Here is a 22,554-nt window from a genome sequence, read left to right on the forward strand (position 1 = left end):
CTCTGCACTGCTAGCTGTCTTGGTATGCCACCACACTCCCCATTGTGCTCTGCGAGCTACCAGGGTATGCCACTACTCTCCCCATTGTGCTCTGCTAGCTGCCAGGGTATGCCTCTACTCTCCCCACTCTGCACTGCTAGCTGTCTTGGTATGCCACTACTCTACCCATTGTGCTCTTCGAGTTGCCAGTGTATGCCACCACACTCCCCATTGTGCTCTGCGAGTTGCCAGGGTATGCACTACTCTCACTTTTGTGCACTGCTCTCACTTTTGTGCACTGCAAGCTGCCTGGATCTGCTGTTGTGATTTTTTCACATTGACCATTTGAGATATTTTTCGTCAAGCTGTCAAACCCCCAAAATCTTTGATAATGTCAACGAAAACCTTGTTCAATGATGTACTATGTGTTCTATTAATTTATTTCGAATTCATGCAAAGATTGACCATAGAAATGGTCAGTTTGATCTGAGGTATTTTTAGACTTTCTACATTATAAAATTGTGAAATATTCTTCTTTATGAAAATTAACATTTCTAAGCAATATATCAACTCATGATTTAATAAAAAAGATGAGCAAAGGCTAATAGGATAACATAATATGTGTGTTTTAAGTATTTAAGTTGATTCAACTTGTAAGGACAGTACTAAAAAGAAGGTATGTCACATCACAAGCTTAAAAAAATAACAGAAATGTGTTACAGTGATCCTTCGCTACAATACTACCTTCGGGGTCCAAATAATTGATGAGTGTTATAGATGATCAGCGGTTTAACAAAAGTCGAGTCGTAGGTGGTAGAATACCAACAAAACAGTATACATGCTCTGCCTACCTAACACAATCTACGTTGCACATTTCAGAGTTTCAAAAAATGATTAGAATAGAAGTTATTCATGATTCATTGTGTAAAAAATGATGTTCTTGTTTCATTTCTCATCTTCCCTAGGCAAGGACGTTAACTGACTATAAATGTCCAGTTTTCACCCTTGCCGGACTAGGCCGGAAATTCCAGGCTCAATCATTGCATCACCAGTGGTTATTACGAGTTGTTACACCCCTTCCATATCCCTACTACAGACCAATCAGATTCCACCTATCATACTACTTACAATTGCTTCAATCAACATAGCGGTGCCCAGTCAAGACAATCTGATCAATAATCAAGATCTATATTGTAATAAAATGGGCCTTATCTCACGAAATGCATCATATCATTTGAGCACCTTGATTTAAATTATGAAATGGTTTTCAAAATATCTGTCGACGCCCGGTTGGTGGTATACATGCTTTGCAAATCCTTCAGTCAACTGAAATCTGCATGTTGAAAGCTCGTTACATGATTTTGATTGGACTATGCATAGGCTTGTTCGTCCAGCCAAAATGTGACTCCGGAATTCCATCCTTGTTTGGCAAGGGTGGAAACTGGACTTTTATAGTCAGTTAACTCCCATGCGCGGGGAAGATGTTCAGTTCTCTGCAGATGCTTCATCTTCATGACTGTATCTTAAGCATGTTTGAAAGGCAGCTTCTTATGTCCCATCATGTTTGTTCCTGTCTCTGCTGGATGTGTACATACATGTATATGGAATACCAGATATTTTTATATATCATATTCTTATGTTGTATTCGTATTATGTAGAATGTTTTGCCATGACAAAGTTGTAATTCCCAGGGTTACAACTCAACACAGCATCTTGTTAAGATAACATCAGTAGTTTTGAATGAGGGCTTTTTTCCATTTAATAGTTAAGACATTGAAAGAAACTGCACAGTTTCTTGACCAAACTTGAATATTCTTAATACTACCCATCATTTTCTTTTAAATATTTAGCAAAGTGTTTATAAATTACCTGGGAGTCGGTGTTAAAGTGGAACTATGTGCCAGAACATGTTGTCTATTTTCAGTCTGGACAATATAATTGGTGTCCTGTTTGAAACTGACACTGTGTCTTAGTAAGATTGTGAACTTTTAGACTGACATACATCAATGTCTTTGTGGATACGGAAAGTGGTGTTTCAATGACTTCGATCAAGTTTCCCAGCCTTGTTCCTCTTTAATTAGCACTTGCAGGCATCATTTTCAGCTGCTTTTTGCAGTTTGTCTGCATGACTTAACATTCCTATCCATAACCACATTGTTGAAATATCCCATTGTATTTATTTTGGCTTATGTAGCTGTCCATCAGATCTTACTACGAAGTCATCTTAAACTTAATACCTTGATCTCTCTTTCCCAGTGGGTATTGGTTACCACATCCAATTTCATCTAAATTGCTATACTGGTCTGGAATTGTTTAGTATCATTTTCTAGAGGACTTGTCTGTCGGCAACATACCTTTCAGCAAAGTGGGATACATATTCAAGCTTCCCCCTTTGTTTGCTGGCTATAGTAAAGTTGGAAACATCCTTATTCTGCCACTTTTGTTGCCTATAGCAAAGTGTGAAACATCTTAATTCTATCCCCGGGGGGCACGGTCATCGAAGGCGCCGCGATTCGCTGTGAAGAATTGCGTCTCTTGGGCTCGCCAGAAACCTATGATTGTGGGTTCGAATCATGGTTCGCCCCGATTATGTTTCTACATTTGTCAGCACCATACCCGTGCTCATGGGTTTCACCAAAGTGGTAAACATCTGAGACCTGCATCACTTTGGGCTTTCCTCCCATATTAAGCTGACACGCCGTGATATGACTGGAATACTGTTAAAAACGGCGTTAAACCCAACTCACTCACTCACTAATTCTGCCACCTTCATTTGCTGGCTGTAGCAAAGTGTGAAACATCTTAATTCTGCCACCTTTGTCTGCTGGCTGTAGCAAAGTGTGAAACATCTTAATTCTGCCACCTTTGTCTGCTGGCTGTAGCAAAGTGTGAAACATCTTAATTCTGCAACCTTTGTCTGCTGGCTGTAGTAAAGTGTGAAACATCTTAATTCTGCCACCTTTGTTTGCTGGCTGTAGCAAAGTGGTAAACATCTTCAATCTGCATTCCTTTGGGCTCTCCTCCCAGTTAGCTGCCATAGGTGTTCAAAGCAGCATTAAAGCCAACTCGCTCCTACCCATATCATGCCAAAGAGCATGGGTAAGATGTGTAAATTGTTGATTCTCCCAGCAGCATGTGTTAAAGTGCACATGAATTCATTAAGAAGTGATGCTTGGACATTTCTGAATTAAAATTGTTCAAGATGGGTTATCTTTGAAGAACAATACTACCCACAGCATGGACATGTGACCAGCTATGACCTGTGTTAGTTACAGCATCCCTGGACATCAGGTTAACCCTTTCATCACAATTGTTTCTTCAGTACCACCCCCATGATGTGGGCATCACCAAATTGCGAATACCCAAGGACCTATATCACCTCAGGCTTTCTCCCACAATAAATTGACATGCCATGCTATAACTGAAATACTGTTAAAAGCAGCATTAAGCCAAAGTTCACTCAGCAGACATGCCATATGCCGTTATGACAGAGGCCAACAGAGAAGCAGAGAGTTAGAAAGCATATCATGGTGGCATCTACCTGCTTCCAACAAAACCAATATAATGTAAATACATTTGTATAGCCTTTCCTTATCATAGTACATCTGGTATATTATATTTGAAAAGTTGCAATGATGTATAGTTGTTAGAATTTTAGTGCTGTTACTTGTTAAATTTGTTGAATAAAATTTTAAATACTATGTAACTATGTTTTAGTAATGTTTGGCTGCCTATGCCATGAACCCAAGTGAGCTCATGCCATAGTCTGTGAACAGTTTCTTCTGTGAAACCTCTGAAATTATGAAGCATGATTTGGACATGGGTGGCCCAGTCGTCTAAGGCGCTGCGTTTCGTTGTGCAGAGTTTCGTCCCTTGGGCATGCCAGGAACCTATGATTGTGGGTTCGAATCCCGGTTCGCCACGATTATGTTTCTAGGTTTGTCAGCAACATACCCGTGCTCGTGGGTTTCACCGAAGTGGTAAAGGTCTGAGACCTGCATCACTTCGGGCTTTCCTCCCACATTAAGCTGACACGTCGCGATATAACTGGAATACTGTTAAAAGCGGCGTTAAACCCAACTCACTCACTCTTATGCTAAATGGTTTACATAACTTTATGTTCAAATCAAGAAATATGAGAGTTTATTTTTACAGGATTCGTACACGCAAATTTATGTACACATCCATTTGAGGAGAACAGGGATGTTTGATGTAGATTCGTATATTTCCTTGTGTAAATCGTTATCTGATAACTTAAATTAGGGCATAAGGAAAACATCTGGTTACAAACAATAGTACATGCAATCACAAAACCATCGGCTCGCGTACACAAACAGTACAATACAAAATGTACCAGACGAAGAATACTATCTTACACGCTACATGTTCATATACACAAATAATTAATCACGGATTTGTCGTTGCACACAAACCAGGCAAATAACTTCGCTTAAGCATCCATCTCCTGGCGTATCACCTCTAGGCAGGACAGATTCAAGTCTAAAGTCTAAGGTTATCAATGACATCTAAAGATGCATGACTACTTACATTTATGCAAGTGCTTCTACACATCAGGATGGACTTTACACTTTATAATGAGTTTTATATGCAACAATACATTCAAAGCAATGGAAAACTTCTAATACTATAAGTCTAATACTATACTCAATAACAGTATTTACAATATTCAAAGTGCAGGAATGTGTATGTGCATGATATATTTGCACATTAATTGCATAAGAGAAGTAATATATGTTCTTTGGCTCACAGCTTAACAATTCTACTGTACAAGTATGCTATCTAGATCTTTGGCATCATACCGAGGTTTCAATTCTATTAACATGGTTTTAAATTCCTTTATTAACCATCAGACAAACTTGATATTGCTTGATAGTATGTACTCAACTTATCGTCATTATGATAAGGAGCGATGCTGGTCTCAAGTTTCAGAATTATTATTTTTTTTATTCATTTACATCCCCTTGAAAAGATAAAACGTCAAAGCTAGGGATAGCTATTCTCGAGTATCCGCCGAAACAGATTCCATTGGTCGTAAAAGCAAATTTTAGTCTTCCTAGTTCTCGAGGGCTTCATTCAATGCTATCCAGAATGTGGCCTGATCCACAGCATTTTCCGGATACTCTGTGTAGGAGTCCGTCTTCATCATGTACAGAAGCTCACGAGGAACAGACTCTGCTTCAACCTCACCGATCTTCACAACAAGGATGACGCTTCTGGCTTCATAAACACCTTCCATTTTCGCCATCTCAAATTCATATCGACACCATGTGCTTGACAGGAAGTTCGGAGAAAGTATGATGAGTGTTCGTCTACTCGTCTGCACAGCTTTGACAATGTTTGATGCGATTGGTTCTCCGGGTTTAAAGTCTCTGTGATGAATACATAGCCGCCTGCCCTGTCCCTCCAGCTGACAAACCAACTTGCCCACGAAATCCAAGTCCTCATCAGAACAAGACACAAAAGCATCGAAGTCAAACTCTAGTTCCCCTCCCACACCACCTCCCACAGGGCGATAACGATCTCTGGCTACGTAATAGAGATACCTCAGCTTCCACCTATATCTGTACACCAGGGCCATGACAGAGAACGACAGGGTAAATGTTATACCAACAAGACAACTGATTATAATTCCAAAAAGTGGCTTACATTGTCTTTGTAAACCATCTACTACTTCTTCAGTCAAGGGGATTGGTGTATTCATCTGATGAACACATGTATAATTACTCAAATTTCTGAAATACATTGCATGTTGAAATAGCCAATTGAGGAAATCCAGATTTTCACAGGCACATGAGAGTGGGTTTTCGGAAATATCTAAAGTAGGATTCTTTGAAAGGGTTCCCAAAGATTCACGAAAGGTAAAACCAAGTGTCCGGAGTTGATTCTGGTTAAGATCCAAATAATTAAGGCTTTTCAACTGTCTGATATCAGGTTCCCAGTCTCTAAGTTCATTGTTGCTGAGATCTAAATGACTTAGTTTTATATTGGTTTCAAATATGTTTTTATGAAGAAAACGGATTCTATTTCCTGAAAGATCAAGGGTTTCAATATTTGTCAAATTTTGAAAGATGGTCCCACTATCCTTTCCGAGTGTACGTAGAGCATCACCTATCAAATTATTTGAAATGTTTAAAAACGTTAAATTTGGCCACACAGAGAAGAAGCGTTTTTCTATGTAAGAACAGAAATTGTATGACAAATCTGCACGTTTAAGAGATTTTAAACCTTTAATCGGACCTTTCCATTTTGTTATAACGTTATTGGAAATATCAATTGACTTTATATTAGGTAATTCGATGTGAATGCTGGAAATAACTGAGTTCATTTGGAAGTTTCTGGCAGTAAAATTTTCAAGATCAGGAGGACCAAAAAACACCTGATCCGTGTTTTGATTCCAACGTTGTTGTTTTGAGAACTTCCTAAAAAAATGATGAGTAATGCTCATGTCGCTCATATCTATACTCTTTAACCCTTTTAGTTTCATAATATCATATACATAAACACCAACAGTGAAACGATTGTCTACAATTGACACTCGCGCTAGTGTTGGGGGGTAAAAGTCAAAAATACCTCCCTCCAATATCTCTATGAAATTGTGTCCAGCATGAAGCTCTTGAATTGATGTGTTTCTCAAATAGTTGAAAGTTGTGTTTTTTGCAACCACGCCAATCGTGAAGGGCGGAACAACTTTGTTCATCTTGAAAACTTTTATTTTAGTTCCAATCATCCCATGAGTAGAATTGGTTGCGTTTGGAAGACCCAAACCAGTGTTTCCGGATACATCTATGGTGTGAATGTTCTTCAGTGGAGAAAACGCGTTCCTGTGGATGTCGTAAATATGACACCTTGATAAGTTCAGTAATTTAAGATTTGGTGTCGTGGCAAACATGTGTTCTTGTATATACAACAGGTTACAGTGACCCGTATATATCAGTGAGGTCAGATTTGTCAGCTCTCTGAAGGCAGTTCCCATCCGGGGTTTGGGTATTCCATCAATGTACAGCTCTTCCAATGACTTTAATTGTCTCAACGATTTGTCAGGATAGGAATAGCTTAATGTTGTATTTAAGGCAGCATCACAGTTGCCGAAGAGTCTGAGAACACGTAGCTGCACCAGTCCACAAAACGCACAAAGACTGTAAACATTTGAAGAGAGACTTAGTTTGTTGTCCTCCAAATTCAGGTCAGTCAAGTCAGGATAGTGGATAAAACTCCCATTTTTAATTTCCTCCAGTGAATTATTCCTCAGACTGAGATGTGTAATATTAGTTGGCAAATGCTGAGGAACAGCTGTGAGATTCCCGCTTGAGCAGTCAGCATAGCGTTGTTTACAGAGGCAGGGCTTGCAGTCAGTTGAATGTTGGGTTGCCCGCTGTTGGCTTAGCGTCACTAAAACTATTTCCAGGGCTATGAAGCAGAGTATTCTCATTGTGGAGCTGGAAAAAAGTAAGTTACATTAGAGAAGCAGCGCTATGATAAGTTGTCCACATTGCTCACAAAATAGTATTTTAAACAGTTTGAATAGATATTGCTGTGTACAGGAAACATGATTGTACTCTCAAGATCCAGAGTATCAATTGTCGCGATTGTTATGATTCAGCTGGAATCGTACAATAGAGGGTCATGTATGGCCCTATTTGGGTAAGAAGGTAGCAGGAAAGGATTATTATCCTTAATAAATAAAAAAAGGGATAAAATGAAAAATGTCGTACTTAAACTTTGTTTGTTGGTTAACAACTCTCAACAACAATCCACCTACATGACTGCGTTTTGTAAATACTCGAATCTGGACCAGACAATCCAGTGATTGACATTTGGAGAACCGAGCTACGAAACTGGGATACGATCAATTAAGTCCGCGAGACTGACCACCCGATTCCGTCAGTTGCCTTTCACAAGAAGCATGGATTGATGAAGATCAGTTCTAACCCTGCTCTTCACGGGATGAATAATTGACCTTTAAAACACTACAGTTTGTTGCTTTGTTTGTTTTGCGAAAACAACAACAACAACTGTTTCTGGGTGTAAAGTAAAAAAAATGAACGTTTGAGCTGAGGTGATCAGCAATGGGCCATGCCACCACGATTGGTCACACATTCGTTTAAACCGCGCGGCATGGTCCGAATCAATGTCAATTGAAGGTTGTTTGGTTTGTTTGTTGTTTAACCCCGCACTCAGCAATATTCCAGCTATTTGACGGCGGTCTGTAAATGATCGAGTCTGGACCAGACAATCCAGTGATTAATATCATGAGCATCGATCCACACAATTGAGATACGATGACATGCATCAACCAAATCAGCGAGTCTTACCATTCGATCCCGTTAGTCGCCTCTTACGACAAGCATAGTCACCTTTTACGGCAAGCATGGGTTGCTGAAGACCTATTCTACCCCGGGTCTTCACGGGTCGTCAATTGAGGGAGTCTTGTCGACTCCTCTTGCAACGCCTGGACGAGTTTGGTTCACGTAGCATCGGCGAACACCCCTCCCGATCATGTCTCAGACGAGTTTTGTGCGGGAAACTTTACATGAGACCATCGGCGATACCCCAGTTCATAGGCTGTAACACACAGACGAATCGCCTGGTCAGTAACTTTAACGCCTGTGGCGTTTTGATTAGCTCGATTCCTTAAAACCTAGTGTCTTTTTTATCGACTCTGGACGTGTTATTTGACAATTGTGGGGCCAGTCATTAACATTTTATGACAGTTATATGTTCCAAAGTCTGCACATCTGAGACACATTGAACATATTGGCTACCTTTCCCTGAGTTCTAATGTCAGAAGCATTTCAATAGCACTCGGCACTTCATACCTCTTTATAACATTTATATTTCTTGATCCGCTACTTTGTTTCGGAGAGTATATATACCGGATGTTCCTACACAGTGTTCCCGAGTTTGGTTCTCCCAAATTCGGTTTTGTCGAGCCACGAGGGTTACTTTGTTCGATCCGAAAGTGAATTCGGGGGTTCTTGATCATGTTTTTAGATTCTGTATTATATCTTTTCTTTTAATTGATCCGGAAAAAGCTGCGAACTTATGATATGGTTCATCTTGGGAGAACAACCTTTGGATTAATCATGATCTAAGAATAAAGTACTCATATGCCACTCTTATTCCAGCCAGACCATTTCTGCACGTGTATTTCTACAGGTACCCGAAAAAAGTGTTTAACTATTTGACCTTTGATTTGGCTGCCATCAAACAAATTATGTGATTAAAGTCAGTGTTATAGGATATAACAATGAATATACTGTTTTTACTTAACATTGAGTATGCTATATAATCAAATAAAATGTCATTCAAAAATGGATACGTTCGTTTCTGTGGCACACTAACCCACCTCGCATTTATTTTAATATCAAATTAAATTAAACCGAACATGTTAAAGGAAACAATTGTTCATATACAAACACAGCATCAATGTACATGTAATCCTATTAACTATTAAACTATTGAAGAAATAGGACCCACCTGATGTATGTAGGTTGCATGCGTCCAATACTGAACGAAGGCTGTCAGTAATTGTATTTGAAGTCAATGTAAAATGTCCTCAACATCGTGTTTAAGGAAAGTATTTATCTAATCTAGGAGGAAACTTGCAACTAATTCAACAAGTGATATAAAAAACTGAATAAATAACGATAACAACATGATGCTTGTGTTTGCTCGCGTATGCTTGTCAAAGCAGTTGCAGTGTTGTCAAAACGCCCAATGGACAAACGGGTCGCTTCCCGTCATAAATGAAGGTTTTCACTTTTCGCCAACTTCCGTGTTTCCATTCAAAGGCTGGTGGGCTGGTATAATTGTCAATGTCAGTTAGTCAAGGCTGAGAGGTTAATGATCACACGTAAGGAATTTGCAATGTTAATTAACTTATGCTTACCCCTTATTCGACCCATGTAGACGCGGGGTGGAATAGGTCTTCAGCAACGCATGCTTGCCGTAAAGGGTGATTATGCTTGTCGTTAGAGGCGACTAACGGGACCGGGTGGTCAGACTCGCTGACTTGCTTGATGCATGTCATCGTATCCCAATTACTTGAATCGATGCTCATGATGTCAATCACTGGATTGTCTGGTCCAGACTCGATTATTTACAGATCACCGTCATATAGCTGGAATATTGCTTGGTGCGGAGTTAAGTAACTTACAAACCAACCTGTTATTCATCGTACAATTTATGGCAAATATCCATTAAATCAATCCTCAGCCCTTTCCCGTGTATTGTAGATCTCTGAGGAACCTCACAGAATCAAATCTTAGTGTTCAGGTGAGATGATACAAAATATAGCGACAAGTTTTATGCGCATATGGCAATGAAATTTTTCTGTGACTTTTTGTGATTACTTGTAATTTCGCTAAGAAATCATCTTGTGCAAAGACATTTATAAGGGTGTCTGTGTTAATAATACAAATATAAAACATTTTAAACTTCCCTCTGTGGCGTTGACCATAACCATACTATTTGAGTCAACATTGTCCCACTACTGATTGTGTGTGATACACATATACTTGAAACAGAAAATGTTTGTTGGTGAAAATTAAATACATTTGTAATCCCATATTCTTGGCATATCATGACAGCCATTTGCATTTCCCTCAGATGACGTAGTTGTCTGCTCCTGGTTAAGTTGTTTTCTGAGCGAAAATTACGATATGCCTTTGTCTTTGTAAAGATATGTGTAACGTACCAGTGTTTTCCGCGCTTTAGAGCAGTTACTTAATAATTGATATCAACACTCTTGAAATCTTTATTGGATGACATAAAATAATTGATATAAGAATATAATGTTGTAAAACTATATACACTGTATACAGTCATTACTCCCTTTAAAATCTGACCGCACACTTAGTAATGTGATAAAATGTGTTAACTTACACCTCTGACTCTGATGTGACAACCTCGGTTCATGTGGATCCTTTCAGCTGTCTAATATGTTCATTTATGATCATAGAAGGATTTATTTGTCAGGTAATGTATCACACCAGGTACACTGTATCATCTATATTGTTCTGCAGCTAGTTTCCGACATGGAAAGTTGTTAAGGTAGCCAGTGTGTATTCCGGACTATGATAGAGGTTTCACGTTAACAGCGAGGCCTAGATGTCCCCATTCAAATGCGCTTGAAATGCCTGCATCTTATGCTAAGTGGTTCACATTATGATATGTTCAAATAGCATAAATTAAATAGTTTCTTTTTGTATGATTATTGTACACAAATTTATGTGCTCACCTAATCGAGAACAGGCACGCCAGCTGTCGGGTCGTATATTTCCTTGTGTTAATCATTATCTGATAACATAAATTAGGGCATGAGGAAAACATCTGGTTACAAACAATAGTACATACAATCACAAAACCATCGGCTCACGTACACAGACAGTGCCATACAAAATATAATAGACGAATTATATACTTTAAATTTCTTTGAATGGCTTAAAAGTGATACCCATAACGAAGAGAATTAATGGATGTTAACTTCTTTGTTATGAGGAACACAGCGTTTCGGAGTATGCACTTACACCTTCATGAGGTGAATTAATGCCATGAAGCAGAGAACATATATATGTTCCTGTAGGAACAACAAAAGTAATAAGATCACAAAAGATGGAAACATAACAAGTGAAGCCACCAGTTAATTGGCGCTGATAGGTGACTAGCAATGAACAAATGGAAGCCAACACTTAACAGTTAATTAGCGCTGATAGGTGATAGCAGGACATAAATTATCACTGACTGGTAATCGTCAATGGTCAATGAGCAAACGCGAGGCAGGAGGTAATAAGCACTGGAAGGTAATAGCAATGGAAATGGACAAATGGAAGCCAGCTGGATAATTAGCACAGACAACATCAAAGCAATAAGTTCCAAGCACTGGGCAGGTAGGATTCATGCCCGGCTCCGAAACGTTGTGTTACCATTAATTAAGAAGTTGACATCATCCATAAATTCTCTTCCCGAATATACTATCCTACACACTTCACACATATCCATGTACACATATTAATCATGTCATAACTTTGCAGAAGCATGCATCACCTGGCGTATCACATATAGGCAGGAGAGATTCACGTCCAAAGTGTAGTCTTTCACTGACATCTGAATGTTGCATGAGTACTAACTACCTCTATACAAGTGCTTCTTCAAATCAGGATGGATTTCTCAATTTACGATGAGGAAAACTTAGTACAATCTGATATTATAACTCTTCAATAGCAACATTTACAATGATCAAGGTGCAGGTATGTGTATGTTCAGGATATACGATGGGCGTTCAATAAGTTTTGCGACTTCATTACAAGACCAAGTCGCAGAATATCTTTTGCACTTTTATTTTTCAATATAATCTCCATTCACCTCAATACACTTATTCCATTTGTCCTTCAAGCTTTTAATATCACTTTTATAGAAATCCGCAGATTGGCCCTCTAACCACGCCTTTGTGGCAGCCTTTATGTCCCCTAGTCACTGGGGGCTAAGTCTGGTCTGTACAGTTAAATCACCCACCCGTCATCCTGGAAGCGTCTTCCACGTAGGGCAGATTTCATTTGTCGGAACAGGAAATTATCACTGGGGGCTAAGTCTGGGCTGAAGGGTGAGTGATTTAACTGTACAGACTAGACTTAGCCCCCAGTGACTTGGGGACATAAAGGCTGCCACAGTGGCGTGGTTAGAGGGACAATCTGCGGATTTCTATAAAAGTGGTTTTAAAAGCTTGAAGGACAAATGGAATAAGTGTATTGAGGTGAATGGAGATTATATTGAAAAATAAAAGTGCAAAAGATATTCTGAGACTTGGTCTAATATTCAAGTTGCAAAACTTATTGAACGCCCCTCGTATTTGTACAATAATTGCATAAGAGGAGAAATGTGTCCTTATTCTCACAGCCCTGTTCAACTCTATGAACAAGGTTTTCTGCAAATCGTCTCTGCTTTATGCAGAGTTTCTATTGGATATGGAAAGGGTTATGTCGCTTTATTAACATCACCTATTTAACCATCAATCATCAATCATATTACTTCATTTCATCCTCTTGAAATATCGGAGCCAGAGAATAGCCAGTCTCGATTATCCACCGAAACAGATTCCGTTTTAGTCTTCCTAGTTCTCGAGGGCTTCATTCAATGCTATCCAGAATGTGGCCTGATCCACAGCATTTTCCGGATACTCTGTGTAGGAGTCCGTCTTCATCATGTACAGAAGCTCACGAGGAACAGACTCTGCTTCAACCTCACCGATCTTCACAACAAGGATGACGCTTCTGGCTTCATAAACACCTTCCATTTTCGCCATCTCAAATTCATATCGACACCATGTGCTTGACAGGAAGTTCGGAGAAAGTATGATGAGTGTTCGTCTACTCGTCTGCACAGCTTTGACAATGTTTGATGCGATTGGTTCTCCGGGTTTAAAGTCTCTGTGATGAATACATAGCCGTCTTCCCTGTCCCTCCAGCTGACAAACCAACTTGCCCACGAAATCCAAGTCCTCATCAGAACAAGACACAAAGGCATCGAAGTCAAACTCTAGTTCCCCTTCCACACCACCTCCCACAGGGCGATAACGATCTCTGGCTACGTAATAGAGATACCTCAACTTCCACCTATATCTGTACACCAGGGCCATGACAGAGAACGACAGGGTAAATGTTATACCAACAAGACAACTGGTTATAATTCCAAAAAGTGGCTTACATTGTCTTTGTAAACCATCTACTACTTCTTCAGTCAAGGGGATTGGTGTATTCATCTGATGAACACATGTATAATTACTCAAATTTCTGAAATACATTTCATGTTGAAATAGCCAATTGAGGAAATCCAGATTTACACAGGTACATGAGAGTGGGTTTTCGGAAATATCTAAAGTAGGATTCTTTGAAAGGGTTCCCAAAGATTCACGAAAGGTAAAACCAAGTGTCCGGAGTTGATTCTGGTTAAGATCCAAATAATTAAGACTTTTCAACTGTCTGATATCAGGTTCCCAGTCTCTAAGTTCATTGTTGCTGAGATCTAAATGACTTAGTTTTATATTGGTTTCAAATATGTTTTTATGAAGGAAACGGATTCTATTTCCTGAAAGATCAAGGGTTTCAATATTTGTCAAATTTTGAAAGATGGTCCCACTATCCTTTCCGAGTGTACGTAGAGCATCACCTATCAAATTATTTGAAATGTTTAAAAACGTTAAATTTGGCCACTCAGAAAAGAAGCGTTTTTCTATGTAAGAACAGAAATTGTATGACAAATCTGCACGTTTAAGAGATTTTAAACCTTTAATCGGACCTTCCCATTTTGTTATAACGTTATTGGAAATATCAATTGAGTTTATATTAGGTAATTTAATGTGAATGCTGGAAATAACTGATTTCATTTGGTAGTTTCTGGCTGTAAAATTTTCAAGATCAGGAGGACCAAAAAACACCTGATCCGTGTTTTGATTCCAACGTTGTTGTTTTGAGAACTTCCAAAAGAAATGATGAGTAATGCTCATGTCGCTCATATCTATACTCTTTAACCCTTTTAGTTTCATAATATCATATACATAAACACCAACAGTGAAACGATTGTCTACAATTGACACTCGCGCTAGTGTTGGGGGGTAAAAGTCAAAAATACCTCCCTCCAATATCTCTATGAAATTGTGTCCAGCATGAAGCTCTTGAATTGATGTGTTTCTCAAATAGTTGAAAGATGTGTTTTTTGCAACCACGCCAATCGTGAAGGGCGGAACAACTTTGTTCATCTTGAAAACTTTTATTTTAGTCCCAATCATCCCATAAGCAGAATTGGTTGCGTTTGAAAGACCCAAACCAGTGTTTCCGGATACATCTATGGTGTGAATGTTCTTCAGTGGAGAAAACGCGTTCCTGTGGATGTCGTAAATATGACACCTTGATAAGTTCAGTAATTTAAGATTTGGTGTCGTGGCAAACATGTGTTCGTGTATATACAACAGGTTACAGTGACCCGTATATATCAGTAAGGTCAGATTTGTCAGCTCTCTGAAGGCAGTTCCCATCGGGGTTTTGGGTATTCCATCAATGTACAGCTCTTCCAATGACTTTAATTGTCTCAACGATTTGTCAGGATAGGAATAGCTTAATGTTGTATTAAAGGCAGAATCACAGTTGCCGCCGAGTCTGAGAACACGTAGCTGCACCAGTCCACAAAACGCACAAAGACTGTAAACATTTGAAGAGAGACTTAGTTTGTTGTCCTCCAAATTCAGGTCAGTCAAGCCAGGATAGTGGATGAAACTCCCATTTTTAATTTCCTCCAGTGAATTTTTCCTCAGACTGAGATGTGTTATATTAGTTGGCAAATGCTGAGGAACAGCTATGAGATTCCTGCTTGAGCAGTCAGCATAGCGTTGTTTACAGAGGCAGGGCTTGCAGTCAGTTGAATGTTGGGTTGCCCGCTGTTGGCTTAGCGTCACTAAGACTGTTTCCAGGGCTATGAAGCAGAGTATTCTCATTGTGGAGCTGGAAGAAAGTAAGTTACATTAGAGAAGCAGCGTTATGATAAGTTGTCCACATTGCTCACAAAATAGTTTGTCAAACAACTAAGACAAAGTTGTTATGGATGAGCAACTTCTTTATCACAATTGGGCGATGTTTCGGTGTAGATTCTAACAAATCATCGTTTACTTGATAACGGTGTTAGAATCTACACCGAAACGTCGCCCAATTGTAATAAAGAAGTGTCTCATCCATAACAACTTTGTCTTAGTTACCATTCCAACTTCTAAATGCCACTCAAAGAAGTAGTATTTTAAACAGTTTGAATAGATATTGTTATGTACAGGAAACATGATATGGTCGATCAGGTGCGAAAGAATTTTGAGTTTTATACTCTCCAGATCCAGAGTATCAATTGTCGCGATTGTTATGATTCAGCCAGAATCGTACAATTGAGGGTCGTGTACGGCCCTGTTTGGGTAAGAAGGTAGCAGGAAAGGATTATTATCCCGAATAAATACAAAAAGGGATAAAAAGTAAAATGTTGTACTTTAACTTTGTTTGTTGGTTAACGCCGCTCTCAACAACAATCCACCTACATGACTGCGTTTTGTACATCCTCGAATCTGGCCCAGACAATCCAGTGACTGACATAAGGAAGATCGAGCTACGATATCGGGATACGATCAATTAAGTCCGCGAGACTGACCACCCGATTCCGTCAGTTGCCTTTCACAAGAAGCATGGATTGATGAAGATCAGTTCTAACCCTGCTCTTCACGGGGTGAATAATTGACTTTTCAAGCACAACAGTTTGTTGCTTTGTTTGTTTTGGCGAGAAAAAACAACTGTATAGTAAAAAAATGAACGTTTGAGCTGAGGTGATCAGCAATGGGCCATGCCGCCACGATAGGTCACACATTCGTTTAAACCGCGCGGCATGGTCCGAATCAATGTCAATTGAGGGTTGTTTGGTTTGTTTGTTTGTTGTTTAACCCCGCACTCAGCAATATTCCAGCTATTTGACTGCGGTCTGTAAATAATCGAGTCTGGACCAGACAATCCAGTGATTAATATCATGAGCATCGATCCACACAATTGCGATACGATGACATGCATCAACCAAATCAGCGAGCCTGACCACTCGATCCCGTTAGTCGCCTCTTACGACAAGCATAGTCACCTTTTACGGCAAGCATGGGTTGCTGAAGACCTATTCTACCCCGGGTCTTCACGGGTCGTCAATTGAGGGAGTCTTGTCGACTCCTCTTGCAACGCCTGGACCAGTTTGGTTCACGTAGCATCGGCGAACACCTCTCTCGTACATGTCCCAGACGAGTTTTGTGCGGGAAAGGTCAGGACTCATGGCTGGCCATTGCATTGATAGTTAATCTGTAAACTTTACATGAGACCATCGGCGGTACCCCAGTTTATATGCTGTAAACACACAGTGACTTTAACGCCGGTGGCGTTTTGATTAGCTGTATTCCTTAAAACCTAGTGTCTTTTTAATCGCCCCTGGACGTGTTTTTTGACAATTGCGGGGGCAATGATTAACATTTTATGTCAGTTATATGTTCCAAAGTCTGCAAATCTGAGACACATTGAACATATTGGCTACCTTTCCCTGAGTTCTAATGTCTGAAGCATTTCAATAGCCCTCAGGCGTTCATCACGTTGTCGACGAGCTCACTGAAGTGTCAAAAGGAAGAATGTTTGAGGTGCGTTAGATGTTTGGTTCAGAAACCGTTCTCTCTTTAGCAGTCATTTTTCATAGCTCTTTATAACATTTATATTTCTTGATCCGCTACTTTGTTCGGAGAGTATATATACTGGATGTTCCTACACAGTGTTCCCGAGTTTTGGTTCTCCCAAATTCGGTTTTGTCGAGCCACGAGGGTAACTCTGTTCGATCCGAAAGTGAATTCGGGGGTTCTTGATCATGTTTTTAGATTCTGTATTATATCTTTTCTTTTAATCGATCCCGGAAAAAGCTGCGAACTTATGGTCAGGTTGAATCTTGGGAGAACAACCTTTGGATTAATCATGATCTAAGAATAAAGTACTCATTCCAGCCAGACCATTTCTGCACGTGCATTTCTACAGGTACCCGAAAACAAAGTGTTTAACTATTTGACCTCTTTGGCTGCCATCGAACAAATTATGTGATTATAGTCAATGTTATAGGATATAACAATGAATATACTGTGATACAAAATTTGTTTTTACTTAACATTGAGTATGCTATATAATCAAATGAAATGTCATTCAAAATTGGATACGTTCGTTTCTGTGGCACACTAACCCACCTCGCATTTATTTAAATATCAAATTAAATTAAATCGAACATGTTAAAGGAAACAATTGTTCATATACAAACACAGCATCAATGTACATGTAATCCTATTCACTATTACACTATTGAAGAAATAGGACCCACCTGATGTATGTAGATTGAATGCGTCCAATACTGAACGAAGGCTATCAGTAATTGTATTTGAAGTCAATGTAAGATGTCCCCAACATCGTGTTTAAGGAAAGTATTTATCTAATCTAGGAGGAAACTTGCAACTAATTCAACATGTGATATAAAACTGAGTAAATAGCGATAACAACAACAATTATAATAATAATATCAATAATAATGATAATGATAATAATAAGTACCAAGTACCAAGTTGTCCGACTCCCCCTTGTTCTCTCAGTGCCCTAGGTTTGGTACCTCCCAATCTGTTGACTGACATTGGGAGAGTACCCGGGTTTGTACCAGGAATACAGCCCTTCTGACAATCTGGGTAATGCAGAAGGCTGCAGTGTTGGGGAGTCTTCACATTCTCAGAAAAGTTCTGGGTGGGTTTGACTAGGCAACGCTTCCTGAGAGAAGTCCCATATTATGATAATTATTATTATTATTATTATTATTATTATTATTATCGCCAACCTGAGCCAGAACACGCCAACATCAACGACAAAGATTGAGATGCGCACGCGCAATACGTTATTCGCAGAACTGGAACTTGGGCTTCATCAAAGCGGTAAACGTGTAAGGTCGCCATCACTTATCAGAGAACCTTGCCAACTTAAAAAACCCGTGACCTGTTACAGGCAATAAAAACACTCGATCGACATGTAGGTAGCATGCATATGCTTGTGTTTGCTCGCGTATGCTTGTCAAAGCAGTTGCAGTGTTGTCAAAACGCCCAATGGACAAACGGGCCGCTTCCCTGTCATAAATGAAGGTAAGTTTTCACTTTTCGCCCACTTCCATGTTTCCATTCAAAGGCTGATGGGCTGGTATAATTGTCAATGTAAGTTAGTCAATGCTGATAGGTTAATCATCACACGTAAGGAATTTGCAATTGTTAATTAACTTATGCTTACCTGTTATTCGACCCGGGGTAGAATAGGTCTTCAGCAACCCATGCTTGCCGTAAAGGGTGATTATGCTTGTCGTTAGAGGCGACTAACGGGATCGGGTGGTCAGATTCGCTGACTTATTTGATGCATGTCATCGTATCCCAATTACGTGAATCGATGCTCATGATGTCAATCACTGGATTGTCTGGTCCAGACTCGATTATTTACAGATCACCGTCATATAGCTGGAATATTGCTGTGTGCAGAGTTAAATAACTTACAAACCAACCTGTTATTCATCGTACAATTTATGGCAAATATCCATTAAATTAATCCTTAGCCCCTTTCCCGTGTATTGTAGATCTCACAGAATCAAATCTTAGTGTTCAGGTGAGATGACACAAAATATAGTGACAAGTTTTATGTGCATTTTGGCAATGTAATTTTTCTGTGACTAATTGTGATTTCTTGTAATTTCGTTAAGTAATCATCTTGTGCAAAGACATTTATAAGGGTGTTTGTGTTAATAATACAAATATGAAACATTTATGTGCACTGAAAAGTCAGGTTTTGTTTTTCAAAAACAGGTTAATCTAATTTGTAAATGATGATGACTAAATCCTTGTAAAGTCTGTTTACAAAGAACTCTGCACAGTGGCCTCCGTATTCTGTGGGACATGATTAACATGGTCATTACAGAACCAAAAGCATTTGTTTAACATGTTCAGTTATAGATAAAACTTACAACTTTAATCTATCAACTGTTTCTTAATGTAAGCATTGTAAGAAATTCGTAGTTTTTTTAGAAGCATGTCGTATGTGTTCTCAAAAGTGTTACCTATCTTATGCAGTTGGGCCATATGTTCATGTTTCAGGGGAGAAAGATGTTTTTAAAGATTTCTGGTATTAGCTATGATTTGAATTTACATTGAATATGACATCATAACAATGCACATTGAAGGCAGGATAATATATTGTCAGTTCATAGGGCAATATTTTCCTTCAAAATGCTTCACATGCTAACCAATGAAAAGTCAATGGCATAGGCAGTTATTTAAACATGAAATGAAGTATTTGTTGAAATATCAACAATTCTATAGTTTTTGCATCATATGTAAGGGTCCAGCAGATACACAGGACAATAACCAATTAACATTTTTTTCTGGACCAGTAATTATAAACAATATTGGTTCAACTGGATAGTGGAAAATGTGAGTATTTGGAATACACAAACGATGAAACATAAGTGCATTTGTTCCTATCTATGGCTCAAGTCAATATCCTTGTACTTAATCGTGTTCATCAATGTTCACTGAATGATGATCAAGTTGAACGTATTAATGCTTTCAGCTTCCCGTCTTTCATCATACAGGAAACGTCATTGGGTTATCGCTTTCATTATTTACACCACACGAAGGGACAGTACTTTCCAAATTCAGGCATGCTAGGAAATGAACGCTTGAACCGACGTTTGAAATGTATGTAGCATTAGGCCGTCAAATTTGCACCTGTTACGAAGTTCTTGAAAATAATGAGCTTTCAACTTCAACAAACCTGACACTCCCCACTTGAGATTTGCAAACATGTGAAACCAGGCTATGTACAAATTGTATTTTGTAATGAACAATATACCTTTTAGACACAAGAGGTCGATCAAGCCTTTTTATCACTGTTCTGATGTTCCTGGTTTGTTACATTTGAACAGACAAAGGCACAACATGATTGTCGGGGAAAATTATCTCACCTGTTGGTAATATATTTACAAAGGGTTGGTTGGTTGGTTGGTTGGTTGGTTGTTTTACGCCGCACTCAGCAGTATTCCAGCTATATGACGGCGGTCTGTAAATAATCGAGTCTGGGCCAGACAATCCAGTGACATATATCATGAATGTCGACTCACGCAATTTGGATCGATGACATGCTTCAACCAAGTCAGCGAGCCTGATCTTTACGGGTCATTTACAAAGGGTAATATCTACCTTTACGTCAAATATGTTAATCTTGAAACAAGTAGTCTGAGCCATGATGCTTGTGGAAAATTGGTCGTACTGTATTTTTGTAACCTGTGTTTCATGAGAGAAAACGTGTTCACACATATATATTTTCTGTTCTAGATTAGTTCCAAAAATGGATAGTAGAGGCGCACCTTTGCGCAGTTTGACATCATACATGTATTGTAAGACAGATGTGTATGTTCAGATTAGTAAAAAAACATACAATGAGATATGGCGCCTGTATACAAAACTGATTTGACATTGTTGGGCGTTATGCTTTCATAAAGAAAAGAACGAAGTAAAATCGTGTGATTGAATGAAAGCGTTTGCTGGTGTGAAAACATCTCGCACACAGGCCCACGTAGTGACCTTTCACACCTGTGTTGACTTCTCATCACCCGCGTTGGCGTCAATGTCGTTCAAGATATGCGAGTGCGAGTGACGCATTGTATCAGTTAACGAGTGACACATTGTGTCAGTTAACGAGTGACGCATTGTGTCAGTCAGCGAGTGACGCATTGTATCAGTTAACGAGTGACGCATTGTGTCAGTTAACGAGTGACGCATTGTGTCAGTCAGCGAGTGACGCATTGTATCAGTTAACGAGTGACGCATTGTATCAGTTAACGAGTGACGCATCGTGTCAGTTAACGAGTGACGTATTGTGTCTGTCAGCGAGTGACGCATTGTATCAGTTAACGAGTGACGCATTGTATCAGTTAACGAGTGACGTATTGTGTCAGTCAGCGAGTGACACATTGTGTTAGTTAACGAGTGACGCATTGTGTCAGTCAGCGAGTGACGCATTGTATCAGTTAACGAGTGACGCATTGTTTCAGTTAACGAGTGACGTATTGTGTCAGTCAGCGAGTGACGCATTGTATCAGTTAACGAGTGACGCATTGTATCAGTTAACGAGTGACGCATTGTATCAGTTAACGAGTGACGTATTGTGTCAGTCAGCGTGTGACGCATTGTGTCAGTTAACGAGTGACGCATTGTGTCAGTCAGCGAGTGACGCATTGTATCAGTTAACGAGTGACGCATTGTATCAGTTGACGAGTGACGCATTGTGTCAGTCAACGAGTGACGCATTGTGTCAGTCAGCGAGTGACGCATTGTATCAGTTAACGAGTGATGCATTGTATCAGTTGACGAGTGACGCATTGTGTCAGTCAACGAGTGACGCATTGTATCAGTTAACGAGTGACGCATTGTCAGTCAACGAGTGACGTATTCTATCAGTTAACGAGTGACGCATTGTATCAGTTAACGAGTGATGCATTGTATCAGTTAACGAGTGACGCATTGTATCAGTTAACGAGTGACACATTGTATCAGTTAACGAGTGACGCATTGTATCAGTTAACAAGTGACGCACTGTGTCAGTCAGCGAGTGACGCATTGTATCAGTTAACGAGTGACGCATTGTATCAGTTAACGAGTGACGCATTGTATCAGTTAACGAGTGACGCATTGTGTCAGTCAGCGAGTGACGCATTGTATCAGTTAACGAGTGACGCATTGTATCAGTTAACGAGTGACGCATTGTATCAGTCAACGAGTGACGCATTGTGTCAGTTAACGAGTGACGCATTGTATCAGTTAACGAGTGACGCATTGTATCAGTTAACGAGTGACGCATTGTATCAGTTAACGAGTGACGCATTGTGTCAGTCAACAAGTGACGCATTGTATCAGTTAACGAGTGACTCATTGTATCAGTTAACGAGTGA

General features: G+C 39.5%; 2 protein-coding genes and 2 pseudogenes across 2 annotated transcripts; all 4 read right to left on the minus strand.

Annotated features, from left to right (window-relative positions):
* Positions 1–5,053: 5,053 nt before the first annotated feature.
* On the minus strand, positions 5,054–5,578 carry LOC139453274 (toll-like receptor 4). The gene has a single exon (XM_071234912.1). It carries the CDS (start codon positions 5,576–5,578, stop codon positions 5,054–5,056), a length of 525 nt encoding a protein of 174 aa, XP_071091013.1.
* Positions 5,579–6,623: 1,045 nt separating this feature from the next.
* Positions 6,624–9,517, minus strand: LOC139447178 (leucine-rich repeat-containing protein 4-like; annotated as a pseudogene).
* Positions 9,518–13,108: 3,591 nt separating this feature from the next.
* Positions 13,109–13,633, minus strand: LOC139453283 (toll-like receptor 4). Its single transcript, XM_071234925.1, has one exon. It carries the CDS (start codon positions 13,631–13,633, stop codon positions 13,109–13,111), a length of 525 nt encoding a protein of 174 aa, XP_071091026.1.
* A 1,059-nt stretch (positions 13,634–14,692) lies between these two features.
* On the minus strand, positions 14,693–18,977 carry LOC139447185 (leucine-rich repeat and immunoglobulin-like domain-containing nogo receptor-interacting protein 1-B; annotated as a pseudogene).
* Positions 18,978–22,554: the final 3,577 nt, after the last annotated feature.

The sequence above is a fragment of the Haliotis cracherodii genome, unplaced genomic scaffold (assembly GCF_022045235.1).
Source record: "Haliotis cracherodii isolate W230 unplaced genomic scaffold, xgHalCrac1.p SCAF_10, whole genome shotgun sequence".
NCBI classification, from domain to species: Eukaryota; Metazoa; Mollusca; class Gastropoda; order Lepetellida; family Haliotidae; genus Haliotis; species Haliotis cracherodii.